This window comes from Dermacentor silvarum, chromosome 1 (genome assembly GCF_013339745.2).
Source record: "Dermacentor silvarum isolate Dsil-2018 chromosome 1, BIME_Dsil_1.4, whole genome shotgun sequence".
NCBI lineage: Eukaryota > Metazoa > Arthropoda > Arachnida > Ixodida > Ixodidae > Dermacentor > Dermacentor silvarum.
Genome location: NC_051154.1, coordinates 132,471,991 through 132,488,609, shown reverse-complemented (window position 1 = coordinate 132,488,609; position 16,619 = coordinate 132,471,991). Strand labels below are relative to the sequence as shown.

The 16,619-nt window shown below is 47.5% G+C and overlaps 1 protein-coding gene across 1 annotated transcript in view; it reads right to left on the bottom strand.

Moving 5' to 3' along the window:
- The window catches only part of LOC119436054 (uncharacterized), a 293,233-nt gene that overhangs the window by 115,030 nt on the left and 161,584 nt on the right, over positions 1 to 16,619 (bottom strand). Inside the window, exon 7 of the mRNA XM_037702798.2 lies at positions 14,106 to 14,227. Within this exon, the coding sequence (XP_037558726.1) occupies positions 14,106 to 14,227 (122 nt within the window). The remainder of the gene's footprint in view (positions 1 to 14,105; positions 14,228 to 16,619) is intronic.

The window sequence follows — 16,619 nt, the reverse complement described above, 5'->3', positions numbered from 1 at the left end:
AGGGGCGACGCCGTGACAAAGGAGAGCAAGTGTGGCCAACGCTGACTGACGGGTAGGCTACAAGGATACACAGGGCATCACTTTTTCTCCGCGGGCCAAAATTCTGGGAGCGTAAAAGCTCGGCGAGACGACGCCGTTGTACGGTGCATGCCTGCGCAGTAAACAACTAATGCAGATGTCTTTAAGACCAGCAACCATACTCGACACCACCTCCTAAGAGCTCCGTCGTTTAATTGCTCCGTCATTTAATTTAATAATTTCCCATCATTTACTTGCTATCTGTGTCCCCTGCGCAGCCTCGAGATATACGCTCGGGGCCAGCGACCGTCGTGCCGTGTGCGACTAAAAGGTTTTCGCAGGCTGGAGAGCCTCGTCTCCAACAGGCTCAGACGACGGAGCGCATCGGGAGCAATGGCACTGTCACCGTTTCGGTAGAAAGACCGATTGCCGTGTTACCGAGCCAGAAATAAACGGAGTCGCGCGCTACAAAGCGCGCACTTTTGGCGAGCTCCGCAGGGAAAACCGCCAGCAAGTTGCGACACGTTGGCACGGTGCACGCTCGGTTTGACTCAACGGTTAACGCGTGCCTGTATCTCTCGCTTGAAAAGAAGCCGTCGTGTTGTGACGCCGCCGGGAGACGTGAGGACGGCTCGTCACCTGCGCGGCAAAGGAGAACAGGCGCGTGAGTCATGCGCGTACCCGTGACGCGCCAGATGGAAGACGTCCGTCGGAGATTATCCACGCGCCAGCCGCAGGAGGGGACGTTGCTCATGTCGCGAGCAGCGACTGTGTCCCTCGTGTGGAGGGAGGACAAAAGAAATAGGGCCACTCGCACAAGCCCACTAGTTCCGTCCCAAATTGAGAGAGACTGAAACTAATGCAAGTTCATTAGAAAAAAAGAAATCCTCAATGTAGAGTCGGTGGACATGCTGTCGTTAAAAAACACCATTTTCCCGCTGTCTTCCTTTCGTGGTCTCCTGTTCGCTGTATGTACAACATCCAAAACTAATACTTTGGATGTTGACATTACCGTTCATAATAGAACTAGTCGTTTTCGTTGTATTGGAATGCATATTGGCAGCGACTTGAACAGTCGCTGCCCCTCATATTTTGTCGAATACTATTGTGCTGTTAAACCACTTTTTTCAACGTTTTACACGTTCTCTACTGCACACAGGTGTGAGCCCTCGAGAAGGTGTTAAACGACTCTTTGCCTGCATACCTTAGCGTCACATCTGAGTACTGAAATAAGCTAGATTAGAAATTCGCACATGCGCTGCTGATCATTAAATCTGACTGTTTCGTTCGCAATAGCCAGAAACAACATACACTATTTCTAATAAATCATGTCATCTGGATATCCGATCCTAGATTTTGCATAATCAATCCAACATAGCCGATCATACAACTGCAGTGCTGCGTGTGTAATAAGTAGAGGCCGGATCTTTAGGCATTAAAAAAGCGCGTTTTAGGCGCCAAAGATAGGCAGGCAAATCAACGTATTAGGCCTCCAACGTCGTAAATATAGGCACAATAAATTTTTGCATAAATGCAAATAATTTCAAACGAAGACGTGCCCGACCTGTATCTACGACAGGAAAACAAGAAATGTTATTGCTTATGATGGCACAAAGGCGCCAACAGTTGTACATAGCCGTGCAATTGTCCCATAAAACTGCTGGAATAATGACGATCATTGGGCGTAATTCAACAAGCACACTGCTCATATTCATGTTCAATGGCCACTGTACTCAAGCGTTGCATAAAGTGAAACAAGCATGAAAAAGAATACTTGAAAGCTGGGAATACTGATAAAAAAAAAGCGCTACATTATGTCTGCCTGACGCAACTAAATTAAGACACAACAGAAACAGACAAATAATAAATGCAAGAGAGACTACAATTTATTAAGAAATAACATGTTCTTACGTAAGGACTGTTAGGTAAAACTTTGGCAATTTTCTCATATACAATGACATTATCGGAATTGTACAGGCAAAACGCCCCAACACTGCCAAATACACTTCCGCCCATTTGATGGGCGCACCTTTCTGTTTGGAAACAAGAAATCTGTTTGGAGAGCACGCGGAACGTAGTCTAAGAATCACCGTGAAGATTGTGGAAACAATAGAAAACTACCACCATCTCCACATTTTTGGAATCAATTCAAAATTGTTCCTCTTGTCACTGAGAATGATCTTGTACTCTGAGAAGGAACGCTCGACGGCAGTGAACACCTTAAAAAGTAAATTACAAACAGAACAACAGCCGCGTGCACATCACATTTTTCTTTCTTCTTTTGCTCTTTACTCTCCTTTCCCCTGACGGTTCTCCGCGGTTTCGCATTCGCCAACCGCGGCGCGTCCCATTTCACTGCTGCTAGTGGTTGTTTTCCGAAAGTTGGTTGAACTAGATTGCTATAGGTTGAACCCAATAGAGTTCCGAACAGTCAATGTTGCCCGGTAACATGGATAACGGTCTCTAACTGCACTCGAAAGCAAAACTTGAGGCTAAATAGTCTTCATATAGGCGCCGATATTGAAAATAGGCATTTAGGCACAAACGCCAAAATGTGCATTTATAGGCACTATAAAAACACCATAAAAGCCCTTCTTAACCTCTAATGCATGCTCATATATTAAAGTGGGGCGATAAGAGCGCAAGGAACAAAATAGGCATTTGCCTAAAATCCGGTCTCTAGTAATAAGGTAAACTGAACGAATAGTTTGACGCCCGTTGTTTCGGTCTATACATGGCCATACTGAAATGTAGAAACTCGCAACTTGACTCTTATGGCAATTGATTCCCTGAACTTTGCAGTATAAATATGTGCCGTAAAGTTCAACTAAGAAATTATTTACACAATTAGTTTAATTAATTAATTAATTAATTAATAATTGTTACAAGTGTTTTTAATGACATCTGTCTGGGCATATGTGATTCGAGTAAATTTCATTGGCTTGAAAAAAAAGTTTTCGAAGTTAAAAAAAAGTCACATTACCCTCTGTATCGAAAAAAAAAGAAGCTACAGAAAAAAAACTATGGCGCAAGACAACGGTCGACTAGAAGGCAGTACCTATATCGTATCACATTGTGATTCTAATTCGCTCATGCTGACGGTGGGCATGTACGTATAGTCTGTACATGCTTATTGAGTCTGTTCTGTATATATTCATTGACTTTATTGATTACATCTTGTTCACTTACGTCAGTTTCTTCATCCACTGGCTAGTCACCCTGGCGGCCGTTTGATGGTTGCTATAGACCCTGATACAAAAGCAGCTCGATCATCTTTGTTTGTTCGTTAAGTGCATAGCTTTGCTTCATTTACCTCCCGGAGGTCTCGACCAATGCTTCCTGCTTCAGCTGAAGTCAAGCCTACTGCTTTCAGTGATCGCACTCTCAGTGTATGACTGCGCAACCACCGTGGCCGTATAATGCCACGGTATCGAGCGGACACGTCCTTCGACGCACCTCCCCCTCCCTCCCCTTCACATCCCACTTCCACGGATAAACTTTAGCGCCAATATCGCATGTACGTGGCTCGCACTCCGGGCATAACGCGTTACGAATCGAAGAAGCAGCCCAGTGACCTCGACTCTACACTGAAAAGGGTGCCGACAAGGGAGGTCCTGGCCGCGTCGCCAACCAGTGGTTGGCGGTCCCAGATGCCAGCTCATGTGTGACGGCCCTGACCCTCTATACGCTATGCAGGTAGTACGGCCGATGCGCTCATTTGAGCGGGAACAGAGGATCGATGGGCCATTATATCAATGACGTTCACGCCTTTGAATAATGTGGCGCTCCTATGTCAGCTGTCCCGAATAACGCGAAATAGAAAGAACGGCTACGAGGAGGTTGTAATGTGGAACGACATTCCGCCAAGCAGGAACGACCGATGCGCCGAATCGAAAGTAGCTACAAAATAAGCTGAACTTTCACACGTGAGTAGAAGCGTGTTTAAAGAAAAAATGCGTTCATCACATAGTATATATTACTGTAATTCACATAACTTCACATATTGCTCGTCTCGAGCCGGTAGGAGACGTTTTGTTATACAATATGTGAAGTGGTTAATGGTAGTCTAATAAACATTTCGCTACTGAAAGTAAAGATGACAATTTCGAACACGCGACCTATAATGGCGAAATTCCCGAGGTTTCCTTGCTGTGAAGTTTCCGAAGCGCTCAGAGCGCATGCACCTCTCTTTGGCAACTGCCGCAGGCATGCGCTAACTAAACTGAATATATATATATATATATATATATATATATATATCATGATTAACAAAATCTATCCTCTCTCGTTCATCCACGCGCGCGCGCGCGTTCATGCGTGCGTGCGTGCGTGCGTGCGTGCGTGCGTGTGTGTGTGTGTGTGTGTGTGTGTGTGTGTGTGTGTGTGTGTGTGTGTGTGTGTGTGTGTGTGTGTGTGTGTGTGTGTGTGTGTGTGTGTGTGTGTGTGTGTGTGTGTGTGTGTGTGTGTGTGTGTGTGTGTGTGTGTGTGTGTGTGTGTGTTTTCACATAATTAAGTTATGGGGTTTTACGTGTTACAACCACGATCTGATTATCAGAGACGCCGTAGTGGGGGCCTCCGAAATAATTTGTACCACCTAGTGTTCGTTAACGTGCACCTACATCTAAGTATACGGGTGTTTTTCGCATTTCGCCCACATCGAAATGCGGCTGCCGCGGCCGGGATTCGATCCCGCCACCTCGTGCTTAGCAGCCCAACACACTAAGACGACGGTCGTGACGTCAGCGAACTAAAAGGTACGCGTCGACTTCTCTGTGTTTGTGTATGTTCCTAATCCGCGGCCGGATCAGGAATCGCGTCTGAGGTTATGAGCTTGGCACAGCGCCGTAGCCAAAGATCAGGTAGATGTGAGTGTGAATTAACGAAAAGTGTGAAAAAGGCCACTCGCTGAGAACGCATGAGAGGAGAGGGCATGAAAATCAAACCACGAGGAGAGGGCGCTCCTGCGGTTTCGACATACAAGACCTGCCCCTATATTCGGCGTAGAAACGCCACATGAAAGCGACCACATGAAAGCAGCCAATGTCGGCGCATGGATGCCACGCCCTTATTCCGGCAATGCCAAGCGTGAATCTCGACGCGATCCTTCATGAGCGTGGCTGAGACGACGTTCATAAACGGAGCGGAAAACAGTACAGGCGCGGAGATGCGCCACGTGTGGAGGCGCCACGGCAATGCCGTCGCACCAAACGAATTTACCATACGTGGCTGACGTCAGGCCCATAGTGCAGTGAAGAGGAAACCGAACGGCACACGCCCGGCGATGCACGAGCGCAGCAGAGCGTTGAAAGGGGGTAGGAGGTGAAAATGCAGTATACAGTGCATGATCCCGTAGCAACACAACAAATTAACGCTACGCAATGCCGTCGCCGCAGATTCAGTTAGATTTTTTTGTATTGTTCGTCCTGCAGCTAGACGACGGAGCTTCTCCTTCCCGGAGGTATGTGTGCGACATGACGAAATTTTCTTTTACTATCCAATAGAGTCGGAATATGAGCTTAGTCAACTGCATTGATGATAGCACAGGCTAGACGACTTTCGCCTTTAATTTCCAGGTTAGCTTACTTACTTTCGTTACTTGTAAAATTGATTTATCTTGCATGTTTCCGTGGCCAAGCCAGTGACGCGTGTCGTCTAAAAAAAAAAAAATCGATAATGATGACCCCTCCCCGCGTTGGCTGCTGTACTCAGGCTACACACACTACTCGCCCGCGCAGAGTGGTTCCGCTTGCAGGTCTGTAAACGGAACCACTACTCGAGCGAGCCGCCGCCGTAAAATCATGTGACTGTACACGGGAAAAAGGAGCAAGCGGTAGCAGCCACCTCCAGCACGGTCCCGTATTCACGAAACTTCCCTTAGGTAAGTGCCAGCCGCGATTGGTCATCACCGCGGCGGGCCCCTGAGCCCCCCAGCCAATGAAGAAACACTCTTACGTAAGAGGAGTTTTGTGAATACGGGTCCACAACTGTCCTTGGCAGTGGCCCCGTTCTTAGCAGCGGCAACCCCCATGCAGGCATGTGACACGTTAGTGCTACCTGACCTGGCAGCCGTGCGCGGAACCGTAAAACGGTTTTTCTATTGTACGGAGGGCTGAGGAATACCCAGGTACCTTAGAACTGGACAAAACACCCGCCAGGGTTTACAAGTGGAAAAGCTATGGTGAGGCAATGTGAGCCGATGTCGTGACTTGTTACAGGACTTGTTACGCTGAGTGAAAAAGCAAGAAGGAAACGTGACAGCACGGAGCTCATGTGTTGAAAAGTTACCCATGGTACGGTTAGCCTTATAACATATTTCATAACCACGTCTGCGTGAGTTGAAATATTTCTGTTACGTAGAAGGAAGGAAAATTAGGCGAAGGCATCGCTGACGCGTTCTTTTAGGCTCCTTCCCTATAAATTCCGTTTCTCAATTAAGCATTGCGCAAGTTATAGCTCCATGTGCTCATGAATCACAGAAAATGAGAATCACACAAAATTAATTTATCACGAGAAGGAGGAAGTTAATCAAAAGAAGAGAAACGTCGCTCGCCATGCCACGACGACTTCCCGGTGAACAAATATTTTCAACCGCGACACTCCGCTGCGGGTTCCATTTGAGCGATACATCTTCACGGACTCTGTGACGTAGTTCATTATTACTTCCTTTTCACCGAGGCAGCACTCACGGCGCCTCTAGTGGCTCCTAGCCTCTCCCCCCTCTTATAGTCCACTATTTGTCAAGACGGCAGCAGGAAAGTTGTCTATTTCACGCAACAGTTAACGTGTATACAAATGCACATCTTCTCTATAGACAACGATACCTGCCCTAATGCACTCTCGAACTGCGAGGAGTTATTTACCTTTAGACTGAAAGTGAACCCAATCGCTAGTCCCTAGCGCAACTCGGGGCCCGAGCCCCGCTTCTACGAGCCCGCGTTCCGCCGCGTGGCGCCGCCGGACGGCGTTCCAGCGGAGCGGCTCAGGAATGCGGCCGCCACCTGCCAAAAAGCGCCGCCCTCGGTTAGTTCTTTTTGCGTTTCCACGAGAGGAAACGACGAGACGCGGGCAAGGGTGGCGGGGAAGGGGACGTCACCGGATCCGTGCGAGCCACGTGTCGGCCGGGGGCCACCAATCGCGGTCACCCGCTGAGCCGGGGCTCTTACCCGCAGTTTCACAACTCCGCGGCTCGTGCCTTCTAGCAGCGCGTTCCCCGTGCACCGGCGGAGAACAGCGCGCTACTGGCACACGGCCGCTGCGCAGCGACACACGCGCGCCACTCGGCGCTGCTATTTCCGTGGCGCAACAAAGGAGGGCCTGAACACTGAGCCCAGACATTGTAGTGGTCATTTTTACGTCACTTTTCGCCCCTTTGTCATGGGCTCGCACGCCGCTGTTTTCGGCCGCTCAGCGCGAAGTGGATGATATAAAAAATAAGTACAAATCGAAGAAAAAGACTTTAAAAAAAGTTAATTCTAGGGTTTCACGTGCCAAAACCACGATTCGTTTATGAGGCACGGCGTAGTGAGTGACTGTGGATTAATTTTGACCCCCTGGAGTTCTTTAACGTGCACCCAATGCACGGTGCATGGGGCGTTTTTGCATATCGGCGCCATCGAAATGCGGCTGCCGCGGCTGGGATTCGATCCCGCGCCCTCGGGCTTAGTAACGAAACGCCATAGCCACTGCGCCACCCCGGCGGGTAAAGGAGAAGACTCACTGCAAAGTGTACTATCGCCACTATCGCGCTCAGTATGAGCTACAATGCGAAAGCGCGTGGCAGAGTGGCCGCGCGCTGTAGATGCATACTGAGCACAATAGTACAGCCTCCCGCATTTTTAGCTATATCGCGCGAGCGTCCATCATGCGTCATTTTAGCACCTTTAAGCGGCGATAATCAGAGACATCGGCAGAAGTACTCTCAAGTGCACTAAGCACTCTCCTGTGCAAGAGTCGTCTAACGCGATGTTCCCTTCTGGACGACGTACGACCATATTATAGTGTCCTCGCGCGACTACGCGTATAGCTAAACATGCGGGAGGCTGTACATCCCATGCAGGCTGGTATAATTTAACGATCCTTTTAGCTCGATTCTATAAACTTATAACCCAAGGCTGACAATCGGCCGATCCCGGTAATAAAGCAGGGGGGAGGGGGGCACCGCTCGGCGCAATGACGAAGCGCGAAAATATTATTGGAACAGAATTGTGACATTATCCATGCCCTCCTGTGTCGTTAAGAACGGACGAGCGGAAGCTGGAATAAAGGTTTGCTGGCTAAAAACATGCAGAGATAAGTGACTGGAAGTGAGGTATTATATGGCATAGCAGTCTGGGCTATGAGAAGTGCTGTTTAGATCTTCAACCTCAGCAGCGCAACGCCATAACCACCGATCCACTACAGCGCGTCATGCTGTACATCTATACGCCAATATGAAAGGGACCATGCGCTTCATCTGTTTTCAATTTTCAAACCGCGATTCTGGTAAGCGTGTAAGTCAGAATCTCATTCACTGCCGCTCGCTATATGAACATTTCTCGAGTTGAAGAATCGTGCTCATGAAACGCCCCCCCCCCCCCCTTTTTTTTTTTTTTTCTCTTTATTTTAGTGCGCACACGAGGACAAGTACCGGCTTTAAACGGAAATCTGTTCGCTGTCATATTGGCACATCGTGTAAACGCGTCAGAAATATGTAACGAGAATCTCTGCCGGAAACTGCTACGGTTCCCTACACAAATCTAAGTACACTATGCGTTGCCATTCGACTGTGACTGGCCACAAATAACAAGAGGGTGGAATCACTAACTATCTGTTCTCACGAACGGCACAGGGTGCCTCTATCAATAGTTATCATTAATTGGTTGGCGCACGTTCTTATACGAATCCTCATCGCGTGAGGACCTCGGTTTCGGACTGTCCCTCGCCAGTGGCCCTTCACCAGAATTTTTTTCTTTCTTGTTCTTTTTCGTGCACAGTTGCCATGTTGGAAAAAAGCGACGTGCACTTCTCTTTTATAAACGAATAAAGCTGAGGCAACGGCCCATCTAACGCCAGGACTGCTTTAGGCCTCGTGATGACGACATAGCGCGCGCGTCCATTAGGCACATCGGCTGCTCCTTAATGAACCGCAGTACACACTCGCCTCCCTCGTGCCGGCCACGCGCTGCTGCCGCGACACGCGTCCAGTAATGGTCCCGCACGGGACTGCCACCGCGCGCCCTTCGTCGTTTGTCGCCAAGACCGAAGGCGTCGTCAAATGCGGCGCGGGGCTATTGCACAGGTCCACCGGACTTAATGACGCGTAACCTCGACAAGCCATGCGCCTGCCAAGGTGATCCTCCTCGCTGCCCAGTGACCTGCGAAACCGCTCCGGAGAAGTGTGACGCCTCACAACGTGCCGCATCGGTGGGCCATTGGCGGCGCAGATGAGTATACGTTGCGACACGCGACTTTGAAGACGAACAGAAACCTCCCGGACTATACCGTCGAAGAAAACACGCGAGTACAAGCATAGGAGGAAAGTTTTCATTATTCCGGGGGGGGGGGGGGGGGGGACCAGCTTTCCGAAACCTGCCCATGTATATATATATATATATATATATATATATATATATATATATATATATGCACAACAGCTTTATGGCGAATGCAATTATATCGACACTTCAAGCAAATTGTCGCGGTTGTCGTCGCCGTGATGTTCCGCATTAAATCCAAAAGCCATATACATGAGCGACCCATACCCTGTGGGCACGTAACAGTGAGCCGAAAAGGATGGCGGCTTGATGGGCATTATTTCCCACGCGCTCAATATTCGATTTAGTTGTAGGTCACGTAATCAAACGCGAATTGGAAGGAGAGAACGCGTCTTCTCCTCTAGCCCTGCCGTAACTGTGAATGACTGTCCGCGGCTGACGCTTATGGGGCCCGCGTGCCATATCTAATTTTTAGTAATCAATGGCGGGTGCAATGATAAAGGGCGACCAGGGATGGCTGCTAACTTCATGCGCGCTGCCTTCCTTGCCGGGCTGTCTTTCTGCGCCCCTATAGTGTTGCAGAGTTAAGAAACAGAGGTTATCGCAGATCACTCACAGAGACCGTCAGTAGTGGACTTAAAATTTAAATAGGCAGATAATGATGATGAATCTAATTATCAGAGTTGCGGTGAATCGCGCGGCTGTATACGAACCGTTCGCCTCCCGCTGCCGGCGTTCTTCACAATGCTTGCGTTGTGAAAGCGAGTGCTCGAGGTCATCCAGTGAGGTATTTACAGGTTTACATGGTCCGTTCATACTATGTCCACTATGCTTACTATTTTAATTTTAGGTGAATGTTTACTACAATTTATATGGCCACTATAACTAACGTATAGACTCGTGTAAGGGCCACACTTTTCTGTCGCGATTTTGACGAGCCTTTCATGGGACCGGGCCATTTGACCTCATTTTTCCAACTACAAGTATGATATCCGCCGTAAACCTCCGCGATCGCTTCCTCTCGACATCCAGTAGCGACGCGCGAAAGTACGCTGCGCGCGACAATTCGCTGTTGAGCCCGATCAGAATCAGCGCACGGAACGCGATTGCTTCTCGGTTGGATGTCTTTTTTTTTTTTTTTTTAATATCGGCTGTAAAGTTATGGGTGCGGCCCTTACAGGGGTGCGATCCTTACACGGTTTCACACGGTAAGAATCTTCCTTCGTGTAATTGTCTTCTACTCCACTATCACTAATACTGCTTCGCCTTCCCGGCAAACTGCACTCTTTCTTATTTTTTTAGTACTTTGAGTCCGAGTATAAGCGCTGCTGCACATGACTTCTAGACTTCTATTTATTCTGATTTTGAGCGAATCCGGCTTGGCATCATTTCGGTTACTGAGTGAATTCTATATACAAGGTATTTCAGCGAACAGTTTCCAATATTTTTAAAAGTGGCCTGAGGCAGATAGTACAATTCTAGTTCATGAGCTCGTCTACTCGAAGAGGCGGGCATTACTTGCACAAAAAATTGAAATGCATAATCGACTAATTAACAAATTAACCAATTAAGTTTTTATCTAATTACCTTATGGTGCATGTTGCAATTTACAAATTCTAGCCGTGGAGTGTGGATCCACTTTAAACTAAATCTCAGGCTGACACCAGTATATGGTATGGTATGATAAAACTTTATTACGGTCCCTCGGAACGCGCGTCAGCACGTAGCGGGCCGCTCCCACGTCGGTACAGAAAAGCCGAGCCTCTCTGCTGCGTCGCGTGCCCGATGGACACCAGTGTCGAGATATTAATTCTCTAACTTTGCGGAGAAATACATTGGTGCGCCAGTCACTTTCTCAACAAAACGTCGTTTTATGCATCAAAGCACAAAAGTATCAAAAGAACAAATTATGGGATTTTACGTGCCAAAACCACGCTCTCATTATGAGGCACGCGCCGTAGTGGAGGACTCTGGAATAATTTAGACCACCTGGGGTTCTTTAACGTGCACCTAAATCTAAGTATACGGGTGTTCTAGCCTTTCGCCCCTATCGAAATGCAGCCGCCGTGGCCGTGATTTGATACCGCGACCTCATGCTTAGCAGTCCAACACCATGGCCACTAAAAAACCACGGCGGTTAAGCGCAAAACTAACTGGAACGCCAACGCATTTCTCCGCAATGTTCGGGAATTAATATCTCGAAAGTGGTGCCATCCTGAGAATTAGTTCCTAGTGCATCCGCCTTGCGAATTCCACGGCTAGAATTTGTAAATTGCAACACGGGCCATAAGTTATTATGTTAAAAACCTAATTGGTAATTTTTTTAATTAGTCGATTATGCATTTCAATTTATTGTGCAAGTAATGTCCACCTCTTCGAGTAGACCAGCTCATGAACTATAGAATTGTGCTATCTGCCACAGGCAACCTTTAAAAAGTTTTTGAAAGTGTTTGCTGAAACACCCCGTTTTATGGCCTCTGCATGCAAGATGCGATGTTACCATCCCTAATGCGCAAATGTTGTAAATAATTAGAAGAGCTGTTTTTTTTTTTTTTTTTGTCACCAGTCGCATTGCCTACGGGAAAGAGAATCAATATTGAGACACACATCACTCATGCGCTTTTTATACGCCGTTGATAGAAGACTCTCCCGAAGGGGTCACTGAAGTCTGCAGGTTTTTTTCGGGGTCGAAAAAGCACGCAAAGTAATTTGAAGTGAGGTGAACATACATCAACATATTCATTCTCTAGGTATAGGCTATCCATTTACTTGACTACCTCCTTCTCTTTAAAAAATATAATAAACTTTGTCCTTTGTATATATTTGAATATATTGTCTCTTTGCGTGGTGTTCTCAGCGGAAACTTTTTAAAAAAATGTTAAAGTGAGGAAACACGGACGAGGTAGCCGCCGCTGGTGCTTCTAATGCGCTTGTCCTCCTATTGTCAGGATTTGCCGAAATAAAGCGAAAGCATAAATTAAAAGCCGTGCACGTCGGCGCCAACAATAGTGCCGTAAGCTTTTAAACCACAACAAAAGTGAAAATATGGAGGCAACACAAGAAAATCCTCAAATTAGGTGGGTAATAGAACTCCGGTAATGACACATGAGGGGCGCAGGCTCGAGCCCCAGAGCCCCCTCCCCGTAGTCGGCGCGTATGAGTACAAGGTAAAAGCAGACGCAGCATGCGCGGACCTGCGGCCCAATTGTTACGAGCAGTGTGGCGAAAATTATGAGAGATGGGGGGCTCATGTGCAACCGCGGCACGCGCACGAGGCTCACCACGGCTCTTTAGTCAAGCCAGATCGCAGGCAAATGCTGTCGCACCTCAGCACCGTATAATTCGTATACCGTTTCGAACCCCAACCCACCTGCACACCCGAATGAACCTTAGAGACAGCCACCTCAGACCATGGTCCTGCGTACTTTAGGCCCACACTTTGCTTGTAGCTTCGAAGGTTAGTCCACTAGTTAGAATCGGTGACAAATTTGTGCCCAAGACATCAGAATCAAGCAAAAAAGTGTATATATATATATGCATATAAACTAGGCCAACTAGGCTGCTACGAAGGCTGTAACACTGGCCAACTTGAAGAACTGTTATGGACAAGAAAGCTGGTCTAGTTGGTAATTTGAACTGTGCGACAGTCTTAATCAACCAACGATAAATCTAGACGGGACGAAGGAAGAAATAAGTGCATAGGACGAACGCTGCACCAACATTCGTCCTGTGCACTTCTTTGTACAATCAGTATCTAGCGCTGCTTAATCATGTTTGACTCATATGGCCATTTACGGTGCCCTCAACACAAAGCATGGCTTACGCCTGCCTGCAGAACGCAGGAGCGCAAGAGCACTCTCGCCAGTGTATAGAAAAGGCTAACTCAAGTGCCTTCCATGTCCTTTTTTATTTTATTTTTTTACTTTTTCGTTAATGCACACTGCTGATGCCAGATGAACTATACTTCGCTGTGAAGCGCAACTGATAGGACATCGCAACTTGATCAAAAACAGGCATGAAAACACCTTTAAAGGCAGCAGCATAGGCAGCGAAGCGGGGGTACGACTTAAAACAAAAAAAGCATTCCGATATACGGTATAGCTTGTCACCAGCATGCCTACTGTTTACTCTCTCTCTTTGCCTTTTGCGCAGCACATCACGGCGCAATGTTAGGGCGAACTCACGTGCTCTCTCGCTGCGATCTCCCGCGAGGTATCATGTTCCCGCACTTGTCGGTGCGACATGTAAAACAGATTCATCGCCGCGGCACTCCGTTCGAATTATCTCTCTCTCCTTCGAGAGTGCTGCGGTAGGCGCACAGTACCTGCCACTGATCTCTTCTAGCTACTTTTTCGCATAACGAGGGATAAATGTGGGGCCAGCGACAAATGGAGCGCTTCGCCTCGGATCGCCACACAGCTCCACTTAAACACAGCAGTTTTTCTCGGTATACACAACGCCCAGTGCGGCGAACAGCTCCGAGCGGCCTCGCGGCATGTATGTTGCGCACCCTGGCCTTAGATCCACCGCACATACGAAGAGCGCGTGCATATAGGCGGGCGATTGGGGCGCCGCAACCGCAAAAAGCATGCGCGAACAAGACAGCCGACTCACTTGTCCTGGAATCCTTCGAAGTCGTCGCCCTGCTCGTCGATTGTCGACTCGAGATCCAGGTAGCTGCCATAGTCGTTGTCGGTCGCATTGATCTTGTACAGCTGCAGCGTGCAGTCGTCCAACTGCGCCAAAATGGAAGCAAAAGACGGGGGAGGGGGCGTGAAAATCGAACCTAGGCACGCCAGCTATATACACGTCGACAAAACGGCGCACATGAACGAGCAGGCTTTGCGGTGCGCAAAAGCCCAGACGTTCACTGGCCTCGTCTCGACCTCCATCTTCAAGTTTCAGATAAGAGCATGCTTACAAACAAGTTTAAACTCACAAACAACACTATAGCTTATACTTGAGAATCCGTAGCTCGCGGTCTCCTGTCGTAAGAACTTGCAAGCTGGTGTTCTTATCTTACGCAGACCTGCAGTGCCTAATTGTTATGACCAGTGAAGTGACGGTTTTATGCAGTGCCAGCTTCGGTGTATGGCAGCACTTAAAGCCAGGAGGAGGAAGAGTGCTGCTTGCTGCAGGCCTTGCAAAAGCTGCCGGCATTTTACTCCACCCGCGGGCCACTAATCAAGTGCGGTATTGTCTGAAGCCCGTCACAATGCATCTGGCAACACAAGGCATGTGGTAACACAATACTAATGGTGCGGACGGATTTACACAAGGGCGCAACAGGCGGCGCGCTATCCATTCCACGTCGACCCCCAGGGCTCACTATTCACACGCCAGCTCTATATCACGGAGAAATTAGAGGAGCTAGGAGCCGAAACAGCCCTCTTCTAAATATCCAGTGTCGTTGCTGGAACAAAATGTCACTTGTGTGTTCGTGTGGCGCCATTTCGCGCTTCAGGCTATCTATTAATACTTTTCGCTCTTTATCAAATTCAGGACACTCTCACAAGTAATGGTTGACGTCACCAAGAACTTCAAAGTGCATACACGACGACAACGCCTGTCCTGTCTGTCCTGTCTAGCACCGCCACGTTGTAGTTTTCGCTGACCTTGCGCGGATGGGATATAAAGGAGGGTGACTTCACTTCTGTAAGTCTCGTAGTCACACTAGGTTGGTGCGGTGGAGGCCACAAGCAAGTCACTTATCTCTGTATGTAATGTGTGAGAGGACAATGGCGTGTGTATATATATGAACGAGACGAAAGAAAACCAAGGGGCCTGATTTTTATTAGTCACATCATGAGAAGCCAACAAATAATGACACCAAGGACAGCATAGGGGAAATTATCTGCAGATATTAATTGAATTAAAGAAGTGATACATAAATGAAAATGAAAGTGGATGAAAAACAACGGGCCACATGTGGGATACGAACCCACGTCCTCGCATTACGCGAAGAGTATACACGAATACGCGAATATATATATATAAGTGCAATCTGGTGTTCCCTGCAAAGAGTTGCAACACAACAGCAAAGTATGCAAAGCACGGAACACATGTGCGTAGAAACAATCCCTGTCGGACAACGTGTCCGAAAAGAGGGCTGCTCAGACTGCTGAAATCTGCTGTTTCGAAGCCTGGCGGCAACTTGGCTGTAAATGTGTTATATGATTTGTTGGTGCGACTAGTCGTACGGTGAATCGAATTATTTTTACAAAAATGAATTTCGCGTTTAATTAAGAGGAAGCCTTAGGTCTACCGCTCCTATCTAAGCACAGGGAAATGGAGAAATCGTTTTCCTCGGCAACCACTGCACCGGTTTTGATGAGGTTTTGTTGCATATAAAGGAAAACGTTAAAATCTAGTGACTGTGGAAAGCAGGTTTTTTATTCAGGCCGCTAATTCTTAAGAAAGGATCTTGAAAATAGCAATATTTCGAGAACTCGGCTATCAAGTTTACAGCTCTGTAACTCAGCGATGAAAATGTTATCACAATTCTGTAAACAGCACTTAATAATATATTTAAAGCGGAGAAAATTGATGTATTATGTACAGCTTTGGAATACGTGAGTAGGACTATTGCAAGACTCTCGTGAACATTGTAACAATTTCACGTGAGTACCAAATTCATACATAAAATTTGTCCGTTTGACACAGACACGGATGAAGTTGACACGACTGCGATGTCTGTTTTGGATGGAGAGTTAAGGATTTGTAAAACTTCGTGCTTACTTTTTTGCGAACTTACCTATTTCTGACAAATGCTGTGTGAAAGTGCTTTTTTTTTTTTTTTGCCCTTGTCCGGACAAATAATCTCTGCTGAACAACGACGACACCCTAGAGGTAACAAATATATAAATAAATAAACTACCCCGCCTCAAACAAGATCAGTCAATTACCAATCACCCCGTAAACAGACCTATGACAAAGACGGCTTGAATTGCGAGGTTTGGGTGCTAGCGCATGCTATATGGAGTTCACTTAAACCGCAACGTCGGAGACGACAAACATTAAGAAATTGAACATCGCCCTCTTATGAAAAACCATCGCTCGCGGCAGAATACTGCGGAAGCACGAAACTTAGCTTTTCCCGCAAGCTTTTAAGAACACGGCCCCTCGCTT